The sequence below is a fragment of the Scomber japonicus genome, chromosome 2 (genome assembly GCF_027409825.1).
Source record: "Scomber japonicus isolate fScoJap1 chromosome 2, fScoJap1.pri, whole genome shotgun sequence".
Classification (NCBI taxonomy): domain Eukaryota; kingdom Metazoa; phylum Chordata; class Actinopteri; order Scombriformes; family Scombridae; genus Scomber; species Scomber japonicus.
The window spans coordinates 14628972-14650154 of NC_070579.1; the positions used below are offsets into that span (position 1 = coordinate 14628972).

The following is a 21183-nucleotide window of genomic DNA, read 5'->3' on the forward strand; positions in this document are numbered from 1 at the left end:
TGAAACCATAAAGAAACAACACCTGTAATCAATAGGTAAATTAAAGAATAATGTTGTATTGCAAATTCAGGTACATCCCATAAGCTGCCGTGTGTATCGTTAACGATGAAGCTCAGAATTCATTTTTTAATATTTTTCATATTTTTGTTATTTTCTAAACATGGATTTCTTTGTATGAGCTGTTGCATGTGAATATCTTAACATGAGCTCAGTTGTCATAGCATGGACGAGTAAAGCCAGCCAACATGCACAATGCTGTTATTTCCTGTATATCTTGCTACGGTACTCATACTTGAACACAACTTAATATTTCATACTTAGCTGTCATTTTTGTATTGTGTTTTTTTAAAGACTAACAGCAAAAATTATTCATTTTAAGATTGTTTTTGTAGTTACTGACTTCTTTGAAAATGTAAGTCAAACTTCTTTTGGTAAGAATCGCTGATGTGTGATTCATTTGTAGCAAAGCACAACGGATTGCATTTAATATTTACAGCAAAATACATTAAATCAGTTTCTCTGATAAACATATTCCACTTTTGCTTTTGTCACATCTTGGATTTTGTAAGCCACTATTTTGTAAGCAGCTACACTGTTAGGTTTGTGCAAATGTTTTTTCCTAAGAATAAAAAACACTTCCCATTGTTTTGTGTGATAAAACAGTCTTTTTGTTTTTGGCTTATATGCTGCGACATTATTAAATGGATAAAAATCTGCAAATGTTAAGTTAAACTTTGACAGTTTTGTTCATCCTGTAGAGGAGTTCACCTTTACAAACACTGCACAGGGTCTACTTGTGTACACGGTCTTGAATGTAAACAGGCAGGATTACTCCAGGTTTGGCATGCCTGTAGGTGTGAAGAACTGGGCCACCAGATCCTGAGGCCCTGGGCCAAATAAAACTGGGCCTCAGATTCCTTCACTGCCAGCACAGAAGCACTTTACCTATACCGCTTTCACAACAAGCTGCTTAACATGTGCTGGGAGCTGACCGGTTGTCTGGTGCTGTTTCTGTAAGCAGCTCCTTACTTAATAGCAGAGAATCAAAATGATGCCAAATGACCACTCTTTGAATCACATATTCACTCTCACTCCTATTATGAGTTTTAAAGTTTTATGTCACTTTCAAACTCAACACTGATGATCTAGCACAGGGCAGCATTTGTACAATTAATATACACATTTACAAAAGTTAATATTCTTATTAAGTTGATTTGCAAACCTAAAACTGTGTTAATTGTGAGTTGTGCCACATGGAGGTGCTAATGAGCACATACCTTTATTTAAACACCTGCATGTCTTTTGAATCCTGCCAATAAATCCTGAGTAAATACTTGAGAAAACCTTTAATCAGTGCAGTGTAATACAATCCAGTACAGCAACCATGTAATAATGATATCTTTGTAGAATTTATTCTGTGTTATTTTATTTATTTAAGTTAACTCTGGTAGTTTTTGAGGCAATATGCTGCTGTGTTGTTATATTTGATTGCATGATTTTGTGTGAGGTTTCCAATCTGTCTGCTCTTGTATATATGTGAATAAGGTGGACAAAATACTTTAAAGAGCTGTTGTCCAACACAACTACACAACCAGTAATTGGTTTAATAGTGCAATGTATTTTATCATGTTTTCTGATCAAAACTGCCCCTGTACTTTGTAGCGTGGTAGCAAGACAAACTTCCCCTCAGGGACAATAAAGTAAAATATATATTCAAGACATATACGGATATTCTGTTTGTTGTAGCCCCCCAAAAACAACTCTAACATCTTTAAAATTCAAAAAAGTTTAAAGTCAGTTTAATGTGTTTTTCTTTGTTTTTCAGTTGGATGTTTCAGCTTCAACATGCAGGGTGATGTATGTAGAGAGTTTGGAGTCTGTTTTTACATTCATCTGCTGAAGAAGTTTCTCTGTGTTCACCTTAAATCTGAGTTAATGTAGAGTGTGTACAAGCATTATTTGTGACATCTGAACTGATGTGGAGCCAGTATACATCACAACAAGTGTTATGTGGACACTTGAAGCCTCCAGGGCACATACTGAAAATGGACATCAGGAGATATCTGATATCCAGCTGTTAATCCTTGAAACGAACAAAATAGGCATCTTCATTGCTTCTGGATTTTTCAATCAGGAAGAAGGAGCAGATGTTATTTTAAGGATGTGCAACAAGGCAACTGAACTTTTTTCCCCCTGCAATAATGTTTTTTTTTAGAAAACACTTGTTCATCCAAGTGTCACATTTTCCTCTGTCTGGAGGGGATGTTTAAAATCTGGTTTTCAGGAAGCACAGAGAAACTTTCCCACTTCAGCGGATGAATGTGAAAACAGCCTCCTATGGTGTCAAACTCTGCACATGAGTCATTCTGCACAGTGAAGCTCAAACATCAAAGTTAGGCAACAAAAAAGAAAAAAAACTTGATGTTGATAGCCTATTGCATTGCATATTACACGTCTCTATATTTCTGTCAACTTTGCTAAACTGATTTTAGTGTTCCGAATTCTATATGTTTAGATCAGATTAGATTGGTAAACAACAGCAGAAAGGATTTGAGCGCACCTCCAAAGAAGAAAATAGGAGTTTACGAGAAGCACTTGAACGCAGCACAAGTCCTCGCCTCTTTTGTCGCTGGAAATAGGCCTTAATACTCTTTGACAGTTGGGGATAGTTGGCTGCAGTGTGGACAGCGTGTCAGGTTGCTGATTTCCCTGCTTTTTTTTCATGGAGCACCTGTGCGTAAAAGTCCAAGACGTGCTGCTGCAGACTCTGGACAAACGAGCGCAGCGTGTTTTCTACCACCTTGTAGTAAACATGCCTAAAAAGATTATCAAGCAGCTTTATATAGAAACCTAAGAGTCGATTGAACAATGCCCCACATTTAAGAAGCACTCGGGTTTTTTTTTCTTTTTTTTAATTTCCATGTGGATTGCAGTTCACTATGCCTGCTGCAGGAATGGAGAAGTTGCTTCAAATAGCTCCGCACTCTCTGGCTCTGGTGTTGTCGAGGGTTTGCGGGGAGGATAAAGACGAATCACCGTCCTCATCATCATCCTCACAAGCCGTGCTCTCCGTAAAGTTAGAGCATCAAGTCGGCTACGAGGTGTTCGCGGACTTTAAGGCCACCAACATGCAGCACTACTGGAACAAGCCGCTGACACAAGCGTTGGCGGAGATTTTCTTCCTCGGCTGGATAGATGAGCATGTGCTGCTGATCCAGGGGAGAGAAGTTCACCTGCAGGTCCTTAGAAACGGATGGACGAGACGGACCCTTAAACCACCACAGGGCTTTGACATCAAGTACATGGGTGGGTATGCAATATGTCAGGTAATTAAAAAGTTCAGACCATTATAACAACCCTGTAACAACACATCCAGCTGCACATGCTCATAGCTGCTTTAACACTTATACTGTTTGATGGGGAGGTACATAAAGGTGTGTTTAGTTATTTTAGTAAAGGGTGTTGTAGTGTGATACAGACAAAGCATTGAGGCCTTATGGAATTTCTGTCATTCATATATCTGGAAGCATGTTTTCACTCATTTTGTTTAGATGCAAAACACATTTCCACTCATCACTTAATTTGAATAAATCAGGATCCCATTACCTTTATCAAAACAGTGGCTATACCTTTACACACATGCATCAAATTAACCGATTCAGCAATGATCTCTTTAAACATCTATTAATTTGGCCTATTCATTGAAAAGACTGCTTAAAAAATGTAAAGATCAGAATTCAGAGACCTGACAAGCGTGTATATGACTTGAACTTTACTGATGAAGACTTTCTCTTTCTCTCTTGTAACCTCTTTGTGTTTGGCTCATGATCTCATATTTTATGGTACACTTAATGCCTTTTTGACTTTACCTGCAGCTTGTGGTTCTTCAGAGCTCTGCTGGTTGTTTAATGCTGGTTTCCACACCTCTTATAGAGCTGTCAAACGCTGCTGATTGATATCCAAAATAATATGGCCCCTCTTCTTTTTTTCTTTGTTTGATTTAAAATGCTTTTCCCTGAGGTTTACATATGATATTATCTACCCCCTCTATGAGTTAAGACAGGATTTCTGCTGACAGGTTGCAAGAAGCCAGTTGAAGCTAGTCTAATGAAAGGAGTTTAGAGAGCATCTTAACTTCAAAAGCTCAGCTTCCTCATGCCATTGAGGCTTACTCATTCGAATTGAAGAGTTAAGATTAGAGCCCAGTTCTTCCAGTTCAACATACCATACTTAAGCTCATCTTCCTCTGACAAGACTATAACTTATGAATGTGCTGGGACAGGTTTGTGGTATAGTCAGCAAGTCTAACTCATAATACTGCCCTTACAAGCTGCCATGTATCAGTATGCTAGACTTAGGCATGTGGCTTATCATAGACAATTTGATGTATGTCTGACAATAGACAATAGAACTTCAGTTTGGATCATCAATGTGAGCAGCATCACACAGAAGAAGAGGAAACTGAAAAAGTTATGAAGCAGGACGGAGCGATGATAAATTTGCAATACTGTTTGGTTTTCCCGTAGATTGCGTGATACTTTTGTCTCTAAATACATGGTTAATGTTATTAAACTCATTTGTCTTACATGTATTCTGCTAAATTAAGGGATAAATGTAAACATATCAGGGTGTTTCCAGATGTTTTATAGCAGATGTTTTTTTCATTAACTAAAATTTGAACATTTTGAGGGGGAAAAAGCAGAGTGCCCTCATGTATTTAAAGCTAACCTAATTAATAATTTGATATTATGAATGGGTTAAAATAATAGTTACATTGAATTGGGTCCTTTGCAGTGACTAACCTACAAATAATTATGACCTGACTCTGCCCTTTATTTCACTTCTAAAGAGCATTTTGGTATCTTTCAGCTCATTGTTTCAGTTTTACAATCTGTAACTTTAGTGATTTGATTCACTCTAACTTAGAGCTGCAATGATTCGTCGATATATAAATTAAAGTATCATAAAGTCAGTCAGCAAAACCTAAATCAATTAACAGAAAATCTATGCCAAAAATCTCTGGGTCCAGCCTCTAAAATTAATATAATATAATACACATGCATATTTTCTGGTTCCTCTAGTCTTCACTAATAGTTAACTGAGTATCTTTGGGTGTTGGCTTGTTGGCTTGGACAAAACAAGACATTTGAGGGTTTGTACTTTGGAAAATTGATCAGTATTTTTCAACATTTTCTTATATCATTAAATTTAACAAAAAATAGTCGCCTTATAGATGAATTAATAATGAAAAGAATCATTGTTTGCAGCCTTACTCTCACTGCTTTCATCAGTGCCCTTTCTAATTGCTGCAGGCAGTTGTTTTAAGTTTTTTTAAATAAGAGCTCTGTAAACTCTGTACACTTCCTGCACAGAACCGACTGGCAGATACACAAAATGACTAGCCGAGGAACATAGTGGAGCTTTTAAAAACGGATATTTTTCTTTGAGTTAGTAGAGCGATATTTGGACTCAGATTCATCAGGTGACCAGAAACACGAATCCAAATAAATGCTGATGTTGCTCTAGCTGGGTGTGTAACTAGGCGACTGTTTGCTAACACATTTGCCATCGCAGCTTTAAGATAATAATACTGTTAACGCCTCCAATTGGCCAAAATGACAAAAAAACACAATGCAGATCATTACAATTAGCATATTATTAATAAACCTAAGTTTGGGATTAGTCACAATGGAAACTGTACACCTGCACTGCTGATTGAACTGTGGATTTTAGTGTGCATTGAAAGCTCCTCTCCACCTCCTTTTTTATGTTATCAGATTTCTACATTGAGCTGCCAGACATTGATTGTATTGTATTAGAAATCTGAAATACTTGAGACTGTGATGTAGTCCAAAGGTAAATCTTCCGATAGATTGCGGTTGTGTGTCGGTAGTTTGTCTCTATTTTCTCCCCGTAAGAAGAGGTGTCGTAGCTTCAGTAACACTACTGAAGCAAACACTGATAAGCTGTGGAATGTTTGTCTTACTGCTAATAACTCACCAGACTCTATAATGCTTAAACCAACAGAGCGTATATGTTATATTTTTTGAGAGTTTTTTTCACAACTAAACCAGATTAGCCATAATCCAGGTCAGGATCAATGATGAGAAGTCATATTGTTGTTATTGTAAATGTGTGTAAAAGTGTAGGTGGTTGTGTTTTTTTATGCTCATCTGTGTGACAACCACATTATTGAGCAGAGTAATCAATCTTTGGTTTAATAGTAAGCCTTTGTGAATTCAACTAGGAGTTACTTTTTAATCTTTTTGCCTCTTTGAGAGCCCCTGAAACAGCTCTAACATGCAAGTTGTTTTTTTAAGCTTAAAGTGACCAAAATCCTCCTGTTTTCTTTTAACTTTAAGGAAAATGTCCTACAGAAATGATAACAGTATGCATGCAAACCACTGCCATATTGGTTTTCCAATGTGAGCTGCAAGAATCTAATTTTCTTAGTTGTCATGTCGAGATCAAACAAAGTTTAGCCAAATTTTCACCTACATGCCATTCATTAACTATGTGTGTAGAAAGCTAGTATTTGGCATAATGTATACTTATAAATGATATGACAGCATTATCTTTTAGTAACAAGGTTTTGACGAAGGAATGCATCTGAATAATGGGAATTTATTGACGTAGCATTCACTATAAGAAGAAAACTCAAACTCAGCCTGGTGTCATTTAATTAGGAGTTATTAAGCCTTCAGGTTAGCAGGGTTTGAATAAAATCTCACAGCACTTAAAAGATAATTAACAGACTAAACTTGGTCATTACAGTTCAGCAAAGTTGAATGCACCATGATATTGTTGTGAAATGTATTTTGAAGTCAAATGTTCAGTGCCTTCACTCATATGACTGCTACCGTTTCTCATAAAGCAGATTATCCCACAAAGTGCCTGAGAATGTTTGATCAGGGCTGACAGCCAAAAACGTAGCTCGGTTAATCCATTTAGACAAAAGTTGTGGATTTTCAGCTGTGTGGAAACAAAATGTTTTTTAATACTGACAATTCAATCTGATTTAGGTGAGGGACTTTGTGTCCGTTGGCTGGCTATAAACAATGGACTGGGAGGCTCATAAGGAAGGAAAAGTGGAGCGTTTGTTCAGGAAAGGACTATTTCACTGCATTCCCTGCTGTACCAGAGGCCTCCATTGGAAGGAAAGGGAGGGTCCCAGCGGAGAATTGGGGGAAATGTTTGACGCAGCAGAAGTGATTTGTTGCTGTGTATCTTAATGTCAGAGCAGGATGTGGCATGTAGGCTGTTGTGACAAACATTATTTTGTCTCTTCATTCAGTGTCTGGCATGTGTTGTCGTAGATGTTCCACTGGAGGGCAGACCACTGGCAAAAATCATCCGTTTTGCAAGGAAATTGGTTGGTTACAACAACAACCAGCCACACATCCTTTAGTATCCTACAGCTAAATACAGAAAGGCTAACTACTGTCTTAAATGGCAGCAGAGTCAATCCTATAATACTATCATTTTGTGAATCTAAACACAAATCAACATCAATATCTGTTTCATCTAGGCTTTGTTCTGCATGCAGGGTTCAGTTAATGGCTCATTGGTTTATTATCAATTTATTGATATTACTACTAAAGAGTGCTAGATTTCTACTTGGTAATAAGTACCGTGACCCATTAGACAAATCCAGTTAGGCATTAACCACATTAGCTTGATGTTGTTTTGCTCTGAGCTGATGCACAGGATTTTGAGACATACAACGACTTCAATACAATGTAACTTGTATCTTGATAACATTTTTAAATAAAAATGGATAATAGCCTTTCGTCAGATTGACCGCAAAACTTGCTAAACTAGTGAATGGACACTTATAAACAATAAAACCATATTAATCCCCTCTCGAGCTGCAAGTCATGGTTAGATACTGCAATTCTTTATCACGTACAGCGTAGTACAAAGTTAAGAGGTTGTGATATGTACCACAATAAGCTAGCGAAGCTCTGTAAATGGACCTGCATTCCTGTGCGTGTCTTCTGCCTAACAAGGAGCTTCTTTTTGGAGGGTGACAATGTGATTCATAGCTTTTGTCTAAATGAGCTACCGTGACCAAACTTTTCATGACAAAGGAACATGTCACACATTGTAACAGCGTGGTTCATTGATGGGTTTTTAATAGTTTGTGGACAACAAAAGGTCCACAGCCTAGAGGACTAAAATATATCAGACTTTGGATACACACACACACAGTATTTGTAAGTAGGATCAGTTGATTGTTGGTTTGACTCCGTATATGACATTTGTTTTGACAATAAGAAACGTAGAAAATTGTCAGCCATACCTGTTAAGTTGTTACTGATTAATTGCAGTTAATCAACTTATAAAATTTAATTTGACTTTTGAGGGCCTCTGGGGCTCTGGGGCGTTTGCCCACTTTGTCTGCACCTTGCTGCAAGAAACAATTATTGATTAATTTGTTGATAATTGAAATGAAACTGATTAATTGTTTTTTTTCCTTATAAATGTCAGAAAATAGTGAAAAATGTCCAAAACAATAGTCAAAGGTTGTGTATTTAAATTGCTTTTTTTAAATACAACCAACCCAAATATATTAAGTTTATTATTATATATGACAAAGAAAAGCATCACATCCTCACAACTGAGGGACAGAAAATAGTTGTTGAAAAATGACTGAAGCAAATAACAATTATCCTATTGAATTATCATTTTGAAAATTATCAAAATAGTCGCTGACTTATTTTTGTCAATAAATTAATTGATTCATCAAATTGCTCAGCACCAGGCTTTTCCAAGGGAATTCCAGAAAATCACTGTAACCACTGAAGACATTTTTCAGAAAATGTCTTTCTCCCTTAGCTATGAAGACATCCTGCCACCCCCCCCCCCCCCACCCCCCACCCCCCTCCTCCCAGTCGGTGTAAATGTGTCCTGCAGAGCTCAATTTGTAAAGTGTTGAGGGATCTCACATTTTCAGCAGCGATGCAGGATGTTCTGTCCACATAACAGGACAGTCAGTCCTTGTCTGTGTGCTGTCTGTCTGCGTCTATCTTGAGTAACTGGCTCTTTAAGGGGACAGCACTCAAAGGTAACAGCTATGAGATCATCGGCTTGCGTCGTCATGGCAACAAAGGCTGTTGCAGCACTACTGAGAAATAAAATGGCTGGCGTGGTGTCGCTCCAACCCCACCACCACTCGTCCTCCTCCTCCTCCTCCTCCTCCTCACCCCTCCTTCCCTTCCCTCTCTTCTTTCTCTTTGGTATCAGTGAACTGGAGCAGATTGGTTGTGACACCGTCCCCCTCCACCCGTGCCCCGTCCTGCCCTCTCACTTTGCTCCTTATTCTGTCCCTCCAACCGTCCATACACACTCTACACATGTGAGTCAGCAGGAGTCTGAAGCGAACAGGAGCTGCCACTCTGGGAATGATTAAGGTGATGCTTGGGGTTTTTCTTTTTTCCTTTTTTTTCTTCTAGTGGCAGCTCTCACACACTGTAGTTTCTGAATCAACCGGTGGAAACACGTATGAGAAAGACACAAACCTCCACCTTTTAAAAAAAAAAAGATTCTCTTTGGTTGTCAAGTCTTCAGCTTTGGTCTTACTGTCAGTTGAGAGACAAAAAGAGGATGGATGGTGGTTTCAGGGGCCCCTCATCCTTCCAGAGGGCAAGGAGGGTGATTATGGAAATTTAGCCAAAGGTTTAGAGCTCTTGCTATTCCCTGGATGTCATCTGAGCGCTAAATATTTTTTATTTTGTGTGTGTGTTTCGGGCTGTTGATATTTGCTCTCCTCTCTGCCTTATGTATGTCCTCGATCTCTCCCTCTCCCTCTCCCTCTCTCTCTCTCTCTCTTGCATCCTCTCCTCCCCTCCCCTCAGCCTCAATCACCCAGACACAGACGCATGCATGCTCACGCAGAATCGCGCGCAGCAGGCGGATGCGCGCATACACACTCTCTCTCTCTCTCTCTCTCTCTCTCTCTCTCTCTCTCTCTCTCTCTCTCTCTCTCTCTCTCTCTCTCTCTCTCCCTCTCTCCCTCTCTCTCTCTCTCATACACACACACACATACACACACACTCACACATACACACACACATACTCACACACCCTTCCTGGAGGTGCTGGGAGCAGCTGCAGCATTAGCGTTGAAAGAGATTCGCCGTTGACTGGAGTTTGCATCCCCCCCTGTTAATGAATGGATGCTACGGCGATCGGCTCGGGAGCTTCTTCCTTTGGATTGCGGGGAACGGTGGATATCTATTCTTGAATTTATTTATTTATTTCTATGCTCTCCATTTTTTTCTCCCCACCCTCTCCTGGTGTGCTGTTGTCGAAAGGACGATGGGGTCTTGTGCTTGATCGGATAAAGATGGAGGTGAACGTGGCGTCTCTGGTGCTTGGCATACTATTGAGGTTTCACTGCCCGTTAGGGTGAATGGAGCTTTTATTTCTGTTTTTTTTTTAAGTGGGCTCTTTTGTTTTCCGGGGATCGGCCGAGCACTCCTGTGGTGAATTGAGCTATTGTCGAAGACTGGGCCTCTTAAGCTTTGAATCTTTGACCATCCATCCATCCCCTACCTTCCTTCCCCTGTTACTTTCTACTCAAAAGGCACAAGCGGATCCTGAAAACCTCCACTGAAATCTCTCCTTACCGTCCTCCTTGCTTCCAATGCCCCATTTCCCTCATCTCTACCCCTGCCCCCCCACCTCTCTCCTGCTCCCTCCTCCCACATCAGAGCGGCTACGTAATGTGCCTCCCTACGCATGCAAATGGGGATGCTACAAATGGTGGCTGGGACTGATGCCGATGAAAGGGTGATGCCTCGCGCAATCACCTGCACCTCCACCACCGCTGCCGTCACACCAGATCAGCCTGGGAGAGCCCAGCAGCCGATGACAACCACCCACAGTGCGAACACAGTCGTTTGTAGCTTGCTTGTGGATGTAAATGAGACGTGTGGATGTGTGTGAAGGTGCACACTGGTTCCTGCCATGTCTGGTGTGTGATCGCTCTAGCGGGACGTTCTTACTGATGCGGGGGAGGCACTGAGCCTGAGGTTGGTCGACCTCCCCCTGCACCCCCCCTTCCCACTTCCCTCCTTCCTTACCCTACTCCCCATTCCTCCCCAACCCCCTTATCCCAGAAGCCCCCGGGGTTGAAGGCCACCTGGTAAAGGGGTGACGATGAAGAAGAACCGTAGTAGCAATCTGCGGCGGGCCTGGCCCAGCTCGGAGCTTGCCGAACGCCCGCTGGAGCACAATCTCTCCCGTAGTGAGAAAGACATCCGTGTGCAGAAGCAGCATCTTCCTCCCCCTCCTCCTCCTCATTTCTCTCCGTCCCCGCCAAGTTATCGTGCGCCAGGTGAGTTTTGACACTCCCACCGCTCGTAACTCCACCCTCCCTACACAGAGCTGCTCAGATTTTGGGGTAAAGGGAAGGTTTCAAACCGGGCAGTATTTTCATCTTATCCCTCCTCCTTTAATTTTTATGATGTGAAATTTAAAAAAAGATAAAGTGGACAAATATTCTGAGTTATTTAATTGGATGCTTTCTTTATTGACCACATATTTGGTTTTAAAATCCATTAAACTGTATCCCAGTGATTCAAATCGCTGTAACTTTCACTGACATATTTTCCCATCTGACCCCTAAAGTTAAATAAAACTGATGGTAAAACAGATTTTAAAAAAGCCCATCAGTTTTGTTCCATTTAAATGTTTATTTTAATGATTTATAATATTGTCTTCGATAGTATAGTACAGTATTGTTGCCAGATTTGGCCTCAGTATTGTGATAGATGATACTTTTGTGTTTGTGAATGTTACAAAAACACTTCTGGGCCAACTGACCTTTATAAACTAGCATCCTTACCCAGAAGATTTGATCATTTCAGTCATTTTGATCAATTTGTATTAGCATTTTTCCTCTGTCTTTCTACATACTCATTCTTACACATGTACCTTTGCAAAAGAACATGTAAAATACTATTAATGCACCAGACATAGTGATTTTTTTTTCAACTAAATCACTCGCAGATCCAGATTTTCTCGTGTTTACTAAAAACCGAGTAAAGCCTCGTAAAGCCACATAAAGCTTAAGGGGTTGTGATACTAAGCAGAGATAACGTCATCGTGTTGCTTAACTGACCATTCAGCTGAGTGTTAGCACACTGGTGAGGAGGCAGGGCCCTGCACAGATTTCAGCACAGGTGGAAAAAAAATGATAGACAGCAAAACTTTTAAAGCATTTGTCAATCTGTCAACCTTTGATTTTTTTAAGGTTACCACGTGCACATCAGGAAACAAAATGTCAGATTAAAAAACAGAATATGGAGGTTTTGATGGGGTTTTTTTTAGATTGTACATTGCATCCTGTGATTCCCTATTGATTGCTAGATTTAGGTCAGAGGACAGGGTCAACGGTGGATTCAGTTTGATGCGTGTACAACCTTTCAGCAGGGCAGATGTTTGCTCTCAGAGGGGCTTGAAGCCGGGCCGCCTGGTTGTAGGATGATCTCACTACTCACGATGCCACACTGCTGACAGCAAAGCCAGCTTAATTCAACAAAGGCAACAGAGAATTTCTGTATCTAAGCTCTCAATGTGATATTAAAGTCAGTTATAAATGTTGTTTTTTTTACCCACTGAGATGCAGTCAGTGATCATCTTAGCTCCCTTTTCTGTTTGTGAGATGTTGTGAATTGAATACCGAGGGTGAAAAAGAATCAGGTGATCTCATACTACGGTTACGGTTGCTGCAGCAGCTGCCTCGCTTTGCTAACCTACGAGAAACAGGAGGCTAAGGAAGCACAGAGAGGAGGGGTGGAGCCGTTCCAGGCAGCATGCAAACTGCTGCTGTTTGACCATTACATCATAGCTTCACACGCTGCGCCTGCTGTTCATTCATGATCTAACAGTTGTGCTTGTGCCTCCTCCTCCTCCTCTTCTTTCTCTCCTCCTTCTGCAGGTGACGTGTCTCCGATCAGTATGTCACCTATCAGCCAGTCACAGTTCATCCCACTGGGGGAGATCTTGTGCCTGGCCATCTCTGCTATGAACTCTGCCCACAAGCCTGTCAACCAGGAGGCTCTGGTGGAGCACCTCACTGCCAGCTTCCCAGGTAGGTTCATCTGACTGTATAGACTGTAAAATGTGGAGATAAAGATTTTTAATTGTGTGGTTGGAAAAATTACACATTTAGAAAAAAATAAATGATATATAGTAGTATATGTGTGTTATACCTTGATTTGTTGTCTTCTAATTTGTAAAATTACGCTTATTTTTTCATTTTATGTTATCTAACATGTGGAGTGGATTGAGAGATATTCACTGGAGTAAGAGAATGATCATTGCAGGCTTTAAATATCTTTAAATATCTATTGAGGGCATTCACGAGTCACGACACATTATTAATTGATTAATTAAGAATTGAGATTGATATTTCAATGTTTAAGATTTCTCGAACAGCATTGTAATGTTTCGACAGAACAATTAAATCCAGGTTTATTCTTAAACAATGTCGGACAAACAGGCTTAAAATATACTAAACACAGTGATCATCTTCATGTTTTTTTAATTCATCGTTATTTCTATACAATACAAGAGTGGAAAGGGCTTGAACTTATATGTTGCATCATATCTGTGTAAAAAAAAAAAAAAAATGAACACGTGGGTGATGTAATGTCAGGCAACACAAGGCTTTTCTAGACAAAGGTTATGAATGGACGACTTCTAATGTTGATTTGGAAACGTATTGTAAGCCGAGCTCTTGAGGTGACTGATGGTCTGATGGTGGTTTTTATCTTGATTAGAATATCTGCAAGACTCTATTTTGTACTATTTATTCTTTTATACGGGTTAAATCCTACATTGTGTTCTGGTGTCAATATTAAGTCAATGAAAAGTGGGGTAAAAAAATGCCCTTTCGATATCATGTAAAATGTACCTCAAGATTTTAAGAGGTACACAAAAATACCCTACATATGTGTTTGCATGCAATATAGACAAAATCAAATATCAATATATTTTTGACCATATACCTTTGCTACCTATCGAAATTGCGGCAGTATTGTAGTGATGACTATTGGTGCTTACACAATGAAATTTTCAAGATAATAATCATTAGTAATGTGGATATAATAATGAAGTGGGTAAAGGCAAAAAATAGAAGAGCTAGAACAGTCTATAAGTTTGTAAAATTACATCACTTTACTGTAATACAGCCTTTAAAACCAGGAAAAGACAACACTAATGCCATATCATTATATCCCAAATCTAAGACCATATCTGATCTCATATTCCCACTGCTGTCAGCATAACTCCATCAATGCTCACATCATCTTCTTCCACTGCTAATTTCCATAATCTGTCTTTGCCTGGGATATTCATTTAAACTGATGGGATGTCGCGCATAAACACATCTTTACTTTTGTTCAGATTTTTTTATGACTCTGTATTGGTGGGTTGTTATATGAGTGATCTGAAGAACATCAACCAGTGCTTATTTACTTAAAGAGAAAAAAGAAAAACAACCAGTCCAGAATAATTTATTGTTAAATTTAAATTGGGCAACTTTTATTTTCTGTTGCTACAGCTGGGGTTTTTTCTTTTTTGAAAAACTTTTTTAATAGTTCATATCAACTAGTGCAAGACACTCAATGCTTAAGAAATAAAATGTCCCCATGCCCTCTGAGATGTCCCATATTTTTTCTTTAATACAGCATATAATACTAAAACTTTATAAAGCTGTACTTTAACTTTGTTCAATATCTGTTTCCTGCAGGCGTGCCTACACCCAGCTCGGAGGTTCTGCGACATACCCTGAACATGCTGGTGCGAGAGAGGAAGATCTACCCAACTCCAGAGGGCTACTTCATTGTCACTCCCCAGACCTACTTTATCACTCCCTCCCTCATCCGAAGCAACAACAAGTGGTATCACCTGGATGATCGGCTGCAAGAGCGCCAACCGCAACAGCAGCAGCAGCAGCAGCAACCTCAGCAATGCACTTCGCCTCAGTCTGGCAACGTCACACCATCCACACCTGGCTGCTTAAGAGAGAGGCCTGCACGGAAGAATCATAATGACTCATATAATTCCTATCGCGAAGATTCATCCAGACATCATGCTTCTGCGCTCCAAAGTAAGTCACCAAAGGAGCACAGGGGAGATTCCTATCAAAGTAAACCGCCCAAGGACCACAGTAGTGGTGAACCTCCACCAAGCACGTCAGCCAAGGAGCACAGAGGAGAACCGCCGTCATACCCCTATCCCCCTCTTCCCACTTCCCCGCCTGTCCAGCAACCGCCGCCTCAAGAGCCAGCCGATAAGAGCAAAAGCATCACTTCTTTCCCTTATAAAACTGACACTCTGACCAAAAAGAAAGAAGGAAGTGGTGCCAGCGGAAGTGGCGAGAAGCAATCCAAAAGGTTTGGGCTTAGACTCTTCCGACTGAGTTTCAAGAAGGACAAAATGAGGCAGTTGGCAACCTTCTCAGCCCAGTTCCCCCCAGAGGAGTGGCCTCTTCGTGACGAGGATGTGCCAACCACACCCATCCCTAGAGAGGTGGAGATGGAGATTATCCGCCGAATCAACCCAGACCTAACAGTGGAGAACGTGGCAAGGCACACCGCTGTGATGAAGAGGCTGGAAGAAGAGCGTACGCAAAAGAACAAGGCGGGGTCTTCGGCCCAGCACAGTGCACGCAGCAGGAGGGGGAGGGGCCACAGGAGAGCACCACATGGTAAGTCCCGCTCACACAGCAAGCCCCGAACCTCTAGGGGAGACCCATCTGAGGGTTCAAACTGGGACCTCGTCTTCATGGAAAGGGATTACCGCTTCTTTAGCCACTCGTTAGTCCGCTCGCCTCGGGAAGCCATGTACACCTTGGAGCGCAGGCGAAGTGGAGGCGCAGCGTATCTGGTCCATAGCAACCCCAACATTACTGAATCGTACTGCCCTGTTACCCCTGAGTGGGACGTGTCTGGGGAGCTAGCCAAGAGGAGAACGGAGATGCCCTTCCCTGAGCCCTCCCGTGGGACGTGCCAGTCCAGGGTGCAAAGAAGTCATAGTCACAATCAGGACAGGAAATCGCGGCACGAGAGGTCAGATCAAGCTAAAGAACGTTCTCGGTCCATGGACAACTCCCTCAAGGGGCCGGCACTGGGGGCACCAGAAGATTTTGACCCCAATCTAGAGGAGCGTAGTCATTACTACACTGATGACGGCACCCTGCGGGCCACGCAGAAGTCCTCCCACTACTCAAGGATCATGTTCTCTGCTGCTAAGTTCCACTCTGATTTTAATGTGCCTGATTTGGGGAAAGGGAGTTTGGACGAGTCAAGGATCCGGAGTACGATGGAGAGGAACAAAAGCAGAGATAGCTTGCCAACGTACAATGAGCTAATGGGACTTTCTCCTAAGCCCTCAACAGATGAGTACTTCCAGTGCAATACGTCAAATGAAACAATCCTAACTGCCCCTTCGCCTCAGGCAAAATCAGAATATGACACATTAACCTCATCAGGGGGACTCCGAAAGGGCTCTCCGGCTGACCGCCAAACGCCTCACCTCACCTCTCCTCACACGATGGAGTACAAAGAGGACTTGTCGGCAGCAAAGGGACAGAATGGCTCGGTCCGACTGACACCAAGCCAGACGCCAGAGCCGGTGCAAAATGCCCGTTTGACGCCACACCAACACAATGTAGATCCCGGAGGGGGAGGAGGTGGCATAGTGATCAAGAGGAAAGAGATCTTCAGCAAGGACACTTTGTTCAAACCTCCACACAATGCCTTGTCCACAGGCTACGTGGACAGCAGCTACACCAAGTCCGGCACATTGCGGAAAGCCTCACATGCCAAATCAACAGAGGCCCTTGACAATCCTGAGCCCCAGCAGCCTTCCAATTCAGCCACTTCCTCAGCGTCACCTGCAGTTTTACAGGGCTGCTTAGAGCCAACAGTCCCCTCAGCCTCCTTTGACTATTATAATGTATCAGATGATGAGGAAGAAGAAGAGGCAGAGGAGGACTCGCACAAAGAGTTGGCGACGACAGAGGACAACAAAGACCACGGGGAAGGGGGTGGTAACAGTGGAGGCGGCGGTGGTGGTGGGGAGGGAACCATGCAGTGGCTACTGGAGCGGGAGAAGGACCATGATCTGCAGCGGAAACTGGAGACCAATCTGACCTTACTCAGCCCCAAGGAGACCGAGAACAGCAGCAGCCAGAAGTCGGCCCACTCTGCCCGTTTGGACAGCATGGACAGCAGCAGTGTCACGGTGGACAGTGGATTCAACTCCCCAAGGTATGTGCAAAAATTATGTGTGCATGTGTAATACCATCTAACACTATTCAAACAGGTCCCAAAATGTTAAGTCTGTGAGTGTGAGAGGGATGCTTGGGGAGAACGCAAAGTTTCATATTTTGAAACACTTTGATCCACCGCTTTGTATCTATATTTTGTCTTTTATTTTGAGTACCAATTTTCTAACATGATCCAATGGCGATATTTCATACCAAAAATGTTGGGTTTTTTTGTGCTTTAACAACAGTACAGTGACATTTCTTACAGTAGAACCCACTTAAAACTAGTTGTGCTGTTAAGTATCTTTATGCTCACGTCTCACTGCATCAGTTTGTACACATCTGAACTGTGGAGATGTGTAAAAGATACACTTAAGATGGCAAATATGTAAATTAAAGTGAGTCCAGGCGCACAATCTGCAGAGATTCTGACTTCAACTTCCAATTCTTCCATAATATACATGAAAGTAATAAATGATGTGACATATATTCATGAAATTATAAGTAAATTATGAATGGCACTTATAAGACTGTTAAGTCCTTACACTGGCTCATATTTTATTTTTAATACAAATTTACAATTTGTAAAATCTTATTGCTACAATTTTTAAACTTTGTAGAAATATTTGAAAAACAAGATTAGTGCTTTAGGCTAAATGCTAACGTGCTTACAATGACGATGCAAATATGGTGATGTTTAGCAGGTATAACATTTACCATATTCACTATCTTAGTTTAGCGTGTTATCAGGCTAACATTTGCTAATTAGCACTAAACACAAGTTATAGCTGCAGTTGATGGGAATGTCATTAGTTAGTTTAGCACGTATATGGTCATGAACTAAAGTAATGGTGCGGTTTGATGAAGTGGACGATCACCACAGTCCTTAAGTTAAGGCTCCGGAAACATTTGCAATAATTAATAATGAGATATTTCAGTCTGGAAGAAATTCATAAACCAACTAATAGATGGACACAGACTTCTCTAGCATAGCTAAAAATCCTAACACACGGTACACACAGTACAGTAGTTTTCTGCTGAGCTTTCACGTGCATCTCAAGTTATCACCAGACCAAAGTTTCATACTTACATAATGTAATGACAACTGAGCGAACTCCATCCATACAGCTAGTTGAAATGCTCAGGAAGTACTCTAACTAGCAAATGGCCCTTCTTTAGTATTTAGTATTTTTAGTTTTGGTATATCTTCATTTTTTCTGTCTTTCCTATTTTCATTTTTCTCAGGAACCACAGTTTATCTACTTTTTTCTTTGATCTTTCCTCAGTGGATATGTGGTTTAAAACTGTATTTTACATAATCCTCTTTCACTTTATCCTCTTGTAAACTTTTTAATTTGATATTTTATTTCATGATGTATTTTGAAACCAAAATCATGTAACATTATACTGTCTTTTGTGCAGGACACGTGAAAGCCTTGCATCCAACACATCCAGCATTGTGGAAAGCAATAGACGGCAGAATCCAGCGCTGAGCCCTGGCCACATTGGCACCAGTAGTATCGGACTGCCATTCAGCTTTCGCGCCATCCCAGAGCCCCCCACCACACAGCCTGAGAAACTCCAGAAGTCATCGAACTGCCTGGCCTCCATCACCAGCGTCTGACATGCAGCACAGACTGAGACCATTGAAGGTGGTGGAGGAGAGATGATGTGAGGTGTTTCACCATTTTGACCCTCACTTTCCTCAACCAATCCACACACACACACACACACACACACATACACACATACAACACTCACACACACATACATCTTCAGACTCCTGAGAATCCATTTACTGGGACTGTTACAAAAACAGGCATGGCTTCAAGAGACTGTTCCCACAGCTTCAAGAACTTTACTGCAAAAAAGAGAAGAAAAACAAGAGAATATCAAGACCACTGTAGGTGAAAAAACCTACCTGAAGTACTTTGATTTTGGTGACATGGACTCTAGTTTGGCTTATATCAAGATTCTTGATTATTGGTATTGGAAAGTAGTAGACTATAGGATTCAAGTTACATTTGGAAATATTGAAAACTTTTTATATTACTTAACAATACATGTCCAATTAAATGTTCTCCTTCCTGAAATAGCGTCGGTTCTTCAGGACGATTCAATGTATCAGCACAATGTCGAGACAATAAACATTGATCCTGAGAACAACGAATGAAAGATATAAAAACATAAATCAGCTCAGATTTGTGTACCGCAATGCAAATGATGTATGTATACTCGATACTTTTGATATCCTAATTATTATAATGGTGGTATTAAAGATGCTATGTGACCAAAATGAGCTGCACCTCATCCATCACATATACACTGCAGAACACCAAAGGTACTACTCAAAACTATTGTTCATTTAGTAGCTGCTCTGGAGCTTTTGGTTGTATCACATGATCTTCCTCAGCAGATGGAGTTTGATCGGTTAAAAAATGTCTGTTTTATTTGAGCTCTTTTAATGACTTTTGTTGTCTGTGTTAAGTTAAAAGTTAAGATTGAAATTTCATTCTTGACCTTGGAAACAGCAGTTGACAAAACAATCTCACCGCCATCTTCATTTAGTAGCTCTTCTGTGGCTTTTGGCTTTTGGCTTTATTGCATGTTTTTCTTCAGCAGATTTAGGTTGTTCAGTTCACATTTCCATTTATTTGAGCACTTTAACGACTTTTATTGTCCATGTTAAGATTAAAAGTTAATATTGAAAATTCATTCCTGACCTTGGAAACAGCAATTGAAAAAACAATCTCACCACCCTGTTCATTTAGTAGTCATTCTGGAGCTTTTTTGGATTTTTTTTTTTGGATTTTTGGATTTTTGGAGCTTGTATCGCATGATCATCTTCAGCAGATTGAGTTTGTCCAGTCCAAATTTCCTTTTATTTTTTAACTTTAAGGACTTGTTAGCTCAAAAGTTGAGATTGCAAACAGCAGTTAACAAAACCATCATATCTCACGTTCCATTTACTTGCTTCTCTGGAGCTTTCGGAGGTATGACATGGTCTTCCTCAACAGAGTTTGCCTAGTTGTCATAGAATTATAGGAACTGTAGAGAGATCACTTTGTTAACCAGTGTTTCAAAGGTCAATTTATAATCTCATCAAATGTACTTTTTTAAAAAGAGGAATTGATTTTAACAGGTTCCTGGAGTCTCAAGAGCAGGATTATAAAATAGTTTGGGTTTATGTTGGTAACTCTGACATTCCTACTTTTCTTTTATTTCTGTTTCAGTAACTCAAAATTACAAATTCCTTGTGTTACAGCTTCACCTCTCTGCTTCCTGACGCAGTGTACACGTGGTGCACTGTGGAAAATGTAGGCAGAAAGACTGGTAGTGTGAATACAGCTGCTACAATTTCATTACACTAAGTCGTCATAGATGTGGTCAGTTCACCCAGATTCCAGCGTTTCCTGTTTTCGAGAGAAAAGGTTTGATAGTGAGGTATGTATCATCCAAGAGTACGGAGGACATTGTTTCTGGTAACTGTTTTTCAATGTATGTTGTTACAAATTTGGCTCAAGCTTTTAAAAAGAGATGAAGTCCACACACACACAAAGGGTTCTACTGTCAATTAAGTTTATTAAACTAATAAGGTAGGGTGTGGGGATATGGAGGGAGTGAATGGTGTAAAGCATTTCTGGATGAGTGGAGGTATGTGTGCACTGTTTCAAATGTGATGCAAACCTAAAGAAACTGCAGAGTTGTGGAGACCATGAGATGATGTTGAGGCTGTCTGGCAAGAGAGAAGGGTTGAAAAGACTCCTTGAAGAAGAAGTAAAACTCATATATGTACAAATAAGACTTCAGGTACTGACACCTATAGAAGAAATATAACTTTATAATTAAAAGTGTTTACAGGTTACATGACTTTGAACTATGAACATTTGGTTTCGACC

General features: G+C 40.7%; 1 protein-coding gene across 1 annotated transcript; it reads left to right on the forward strand.

The window, feature by feature from the left end:
• Nucleotides 1-2954: 2954 nt before the first annotated feature.
• Nucleotides 2955-19566, forward strand: stox2a (storkhead box 2a). The gene is made up of 4 exons (XM_053330861.1): nt 2955-3306; nt 12947-13099; nt 14762-17285; nt 18707-19566. The coding sequence occupies exons 1-4, from the start codon at nt 2955-2957 to the stop codon at nt 18906-18908; spliced, it is 3231 nt and encodes a 1076-aa protein (XP_053186836.1). The 3' UTR covers nt 18909-19566.
• Nucleotides 19567-21183: the final 1617 nt, after the last annotated feature.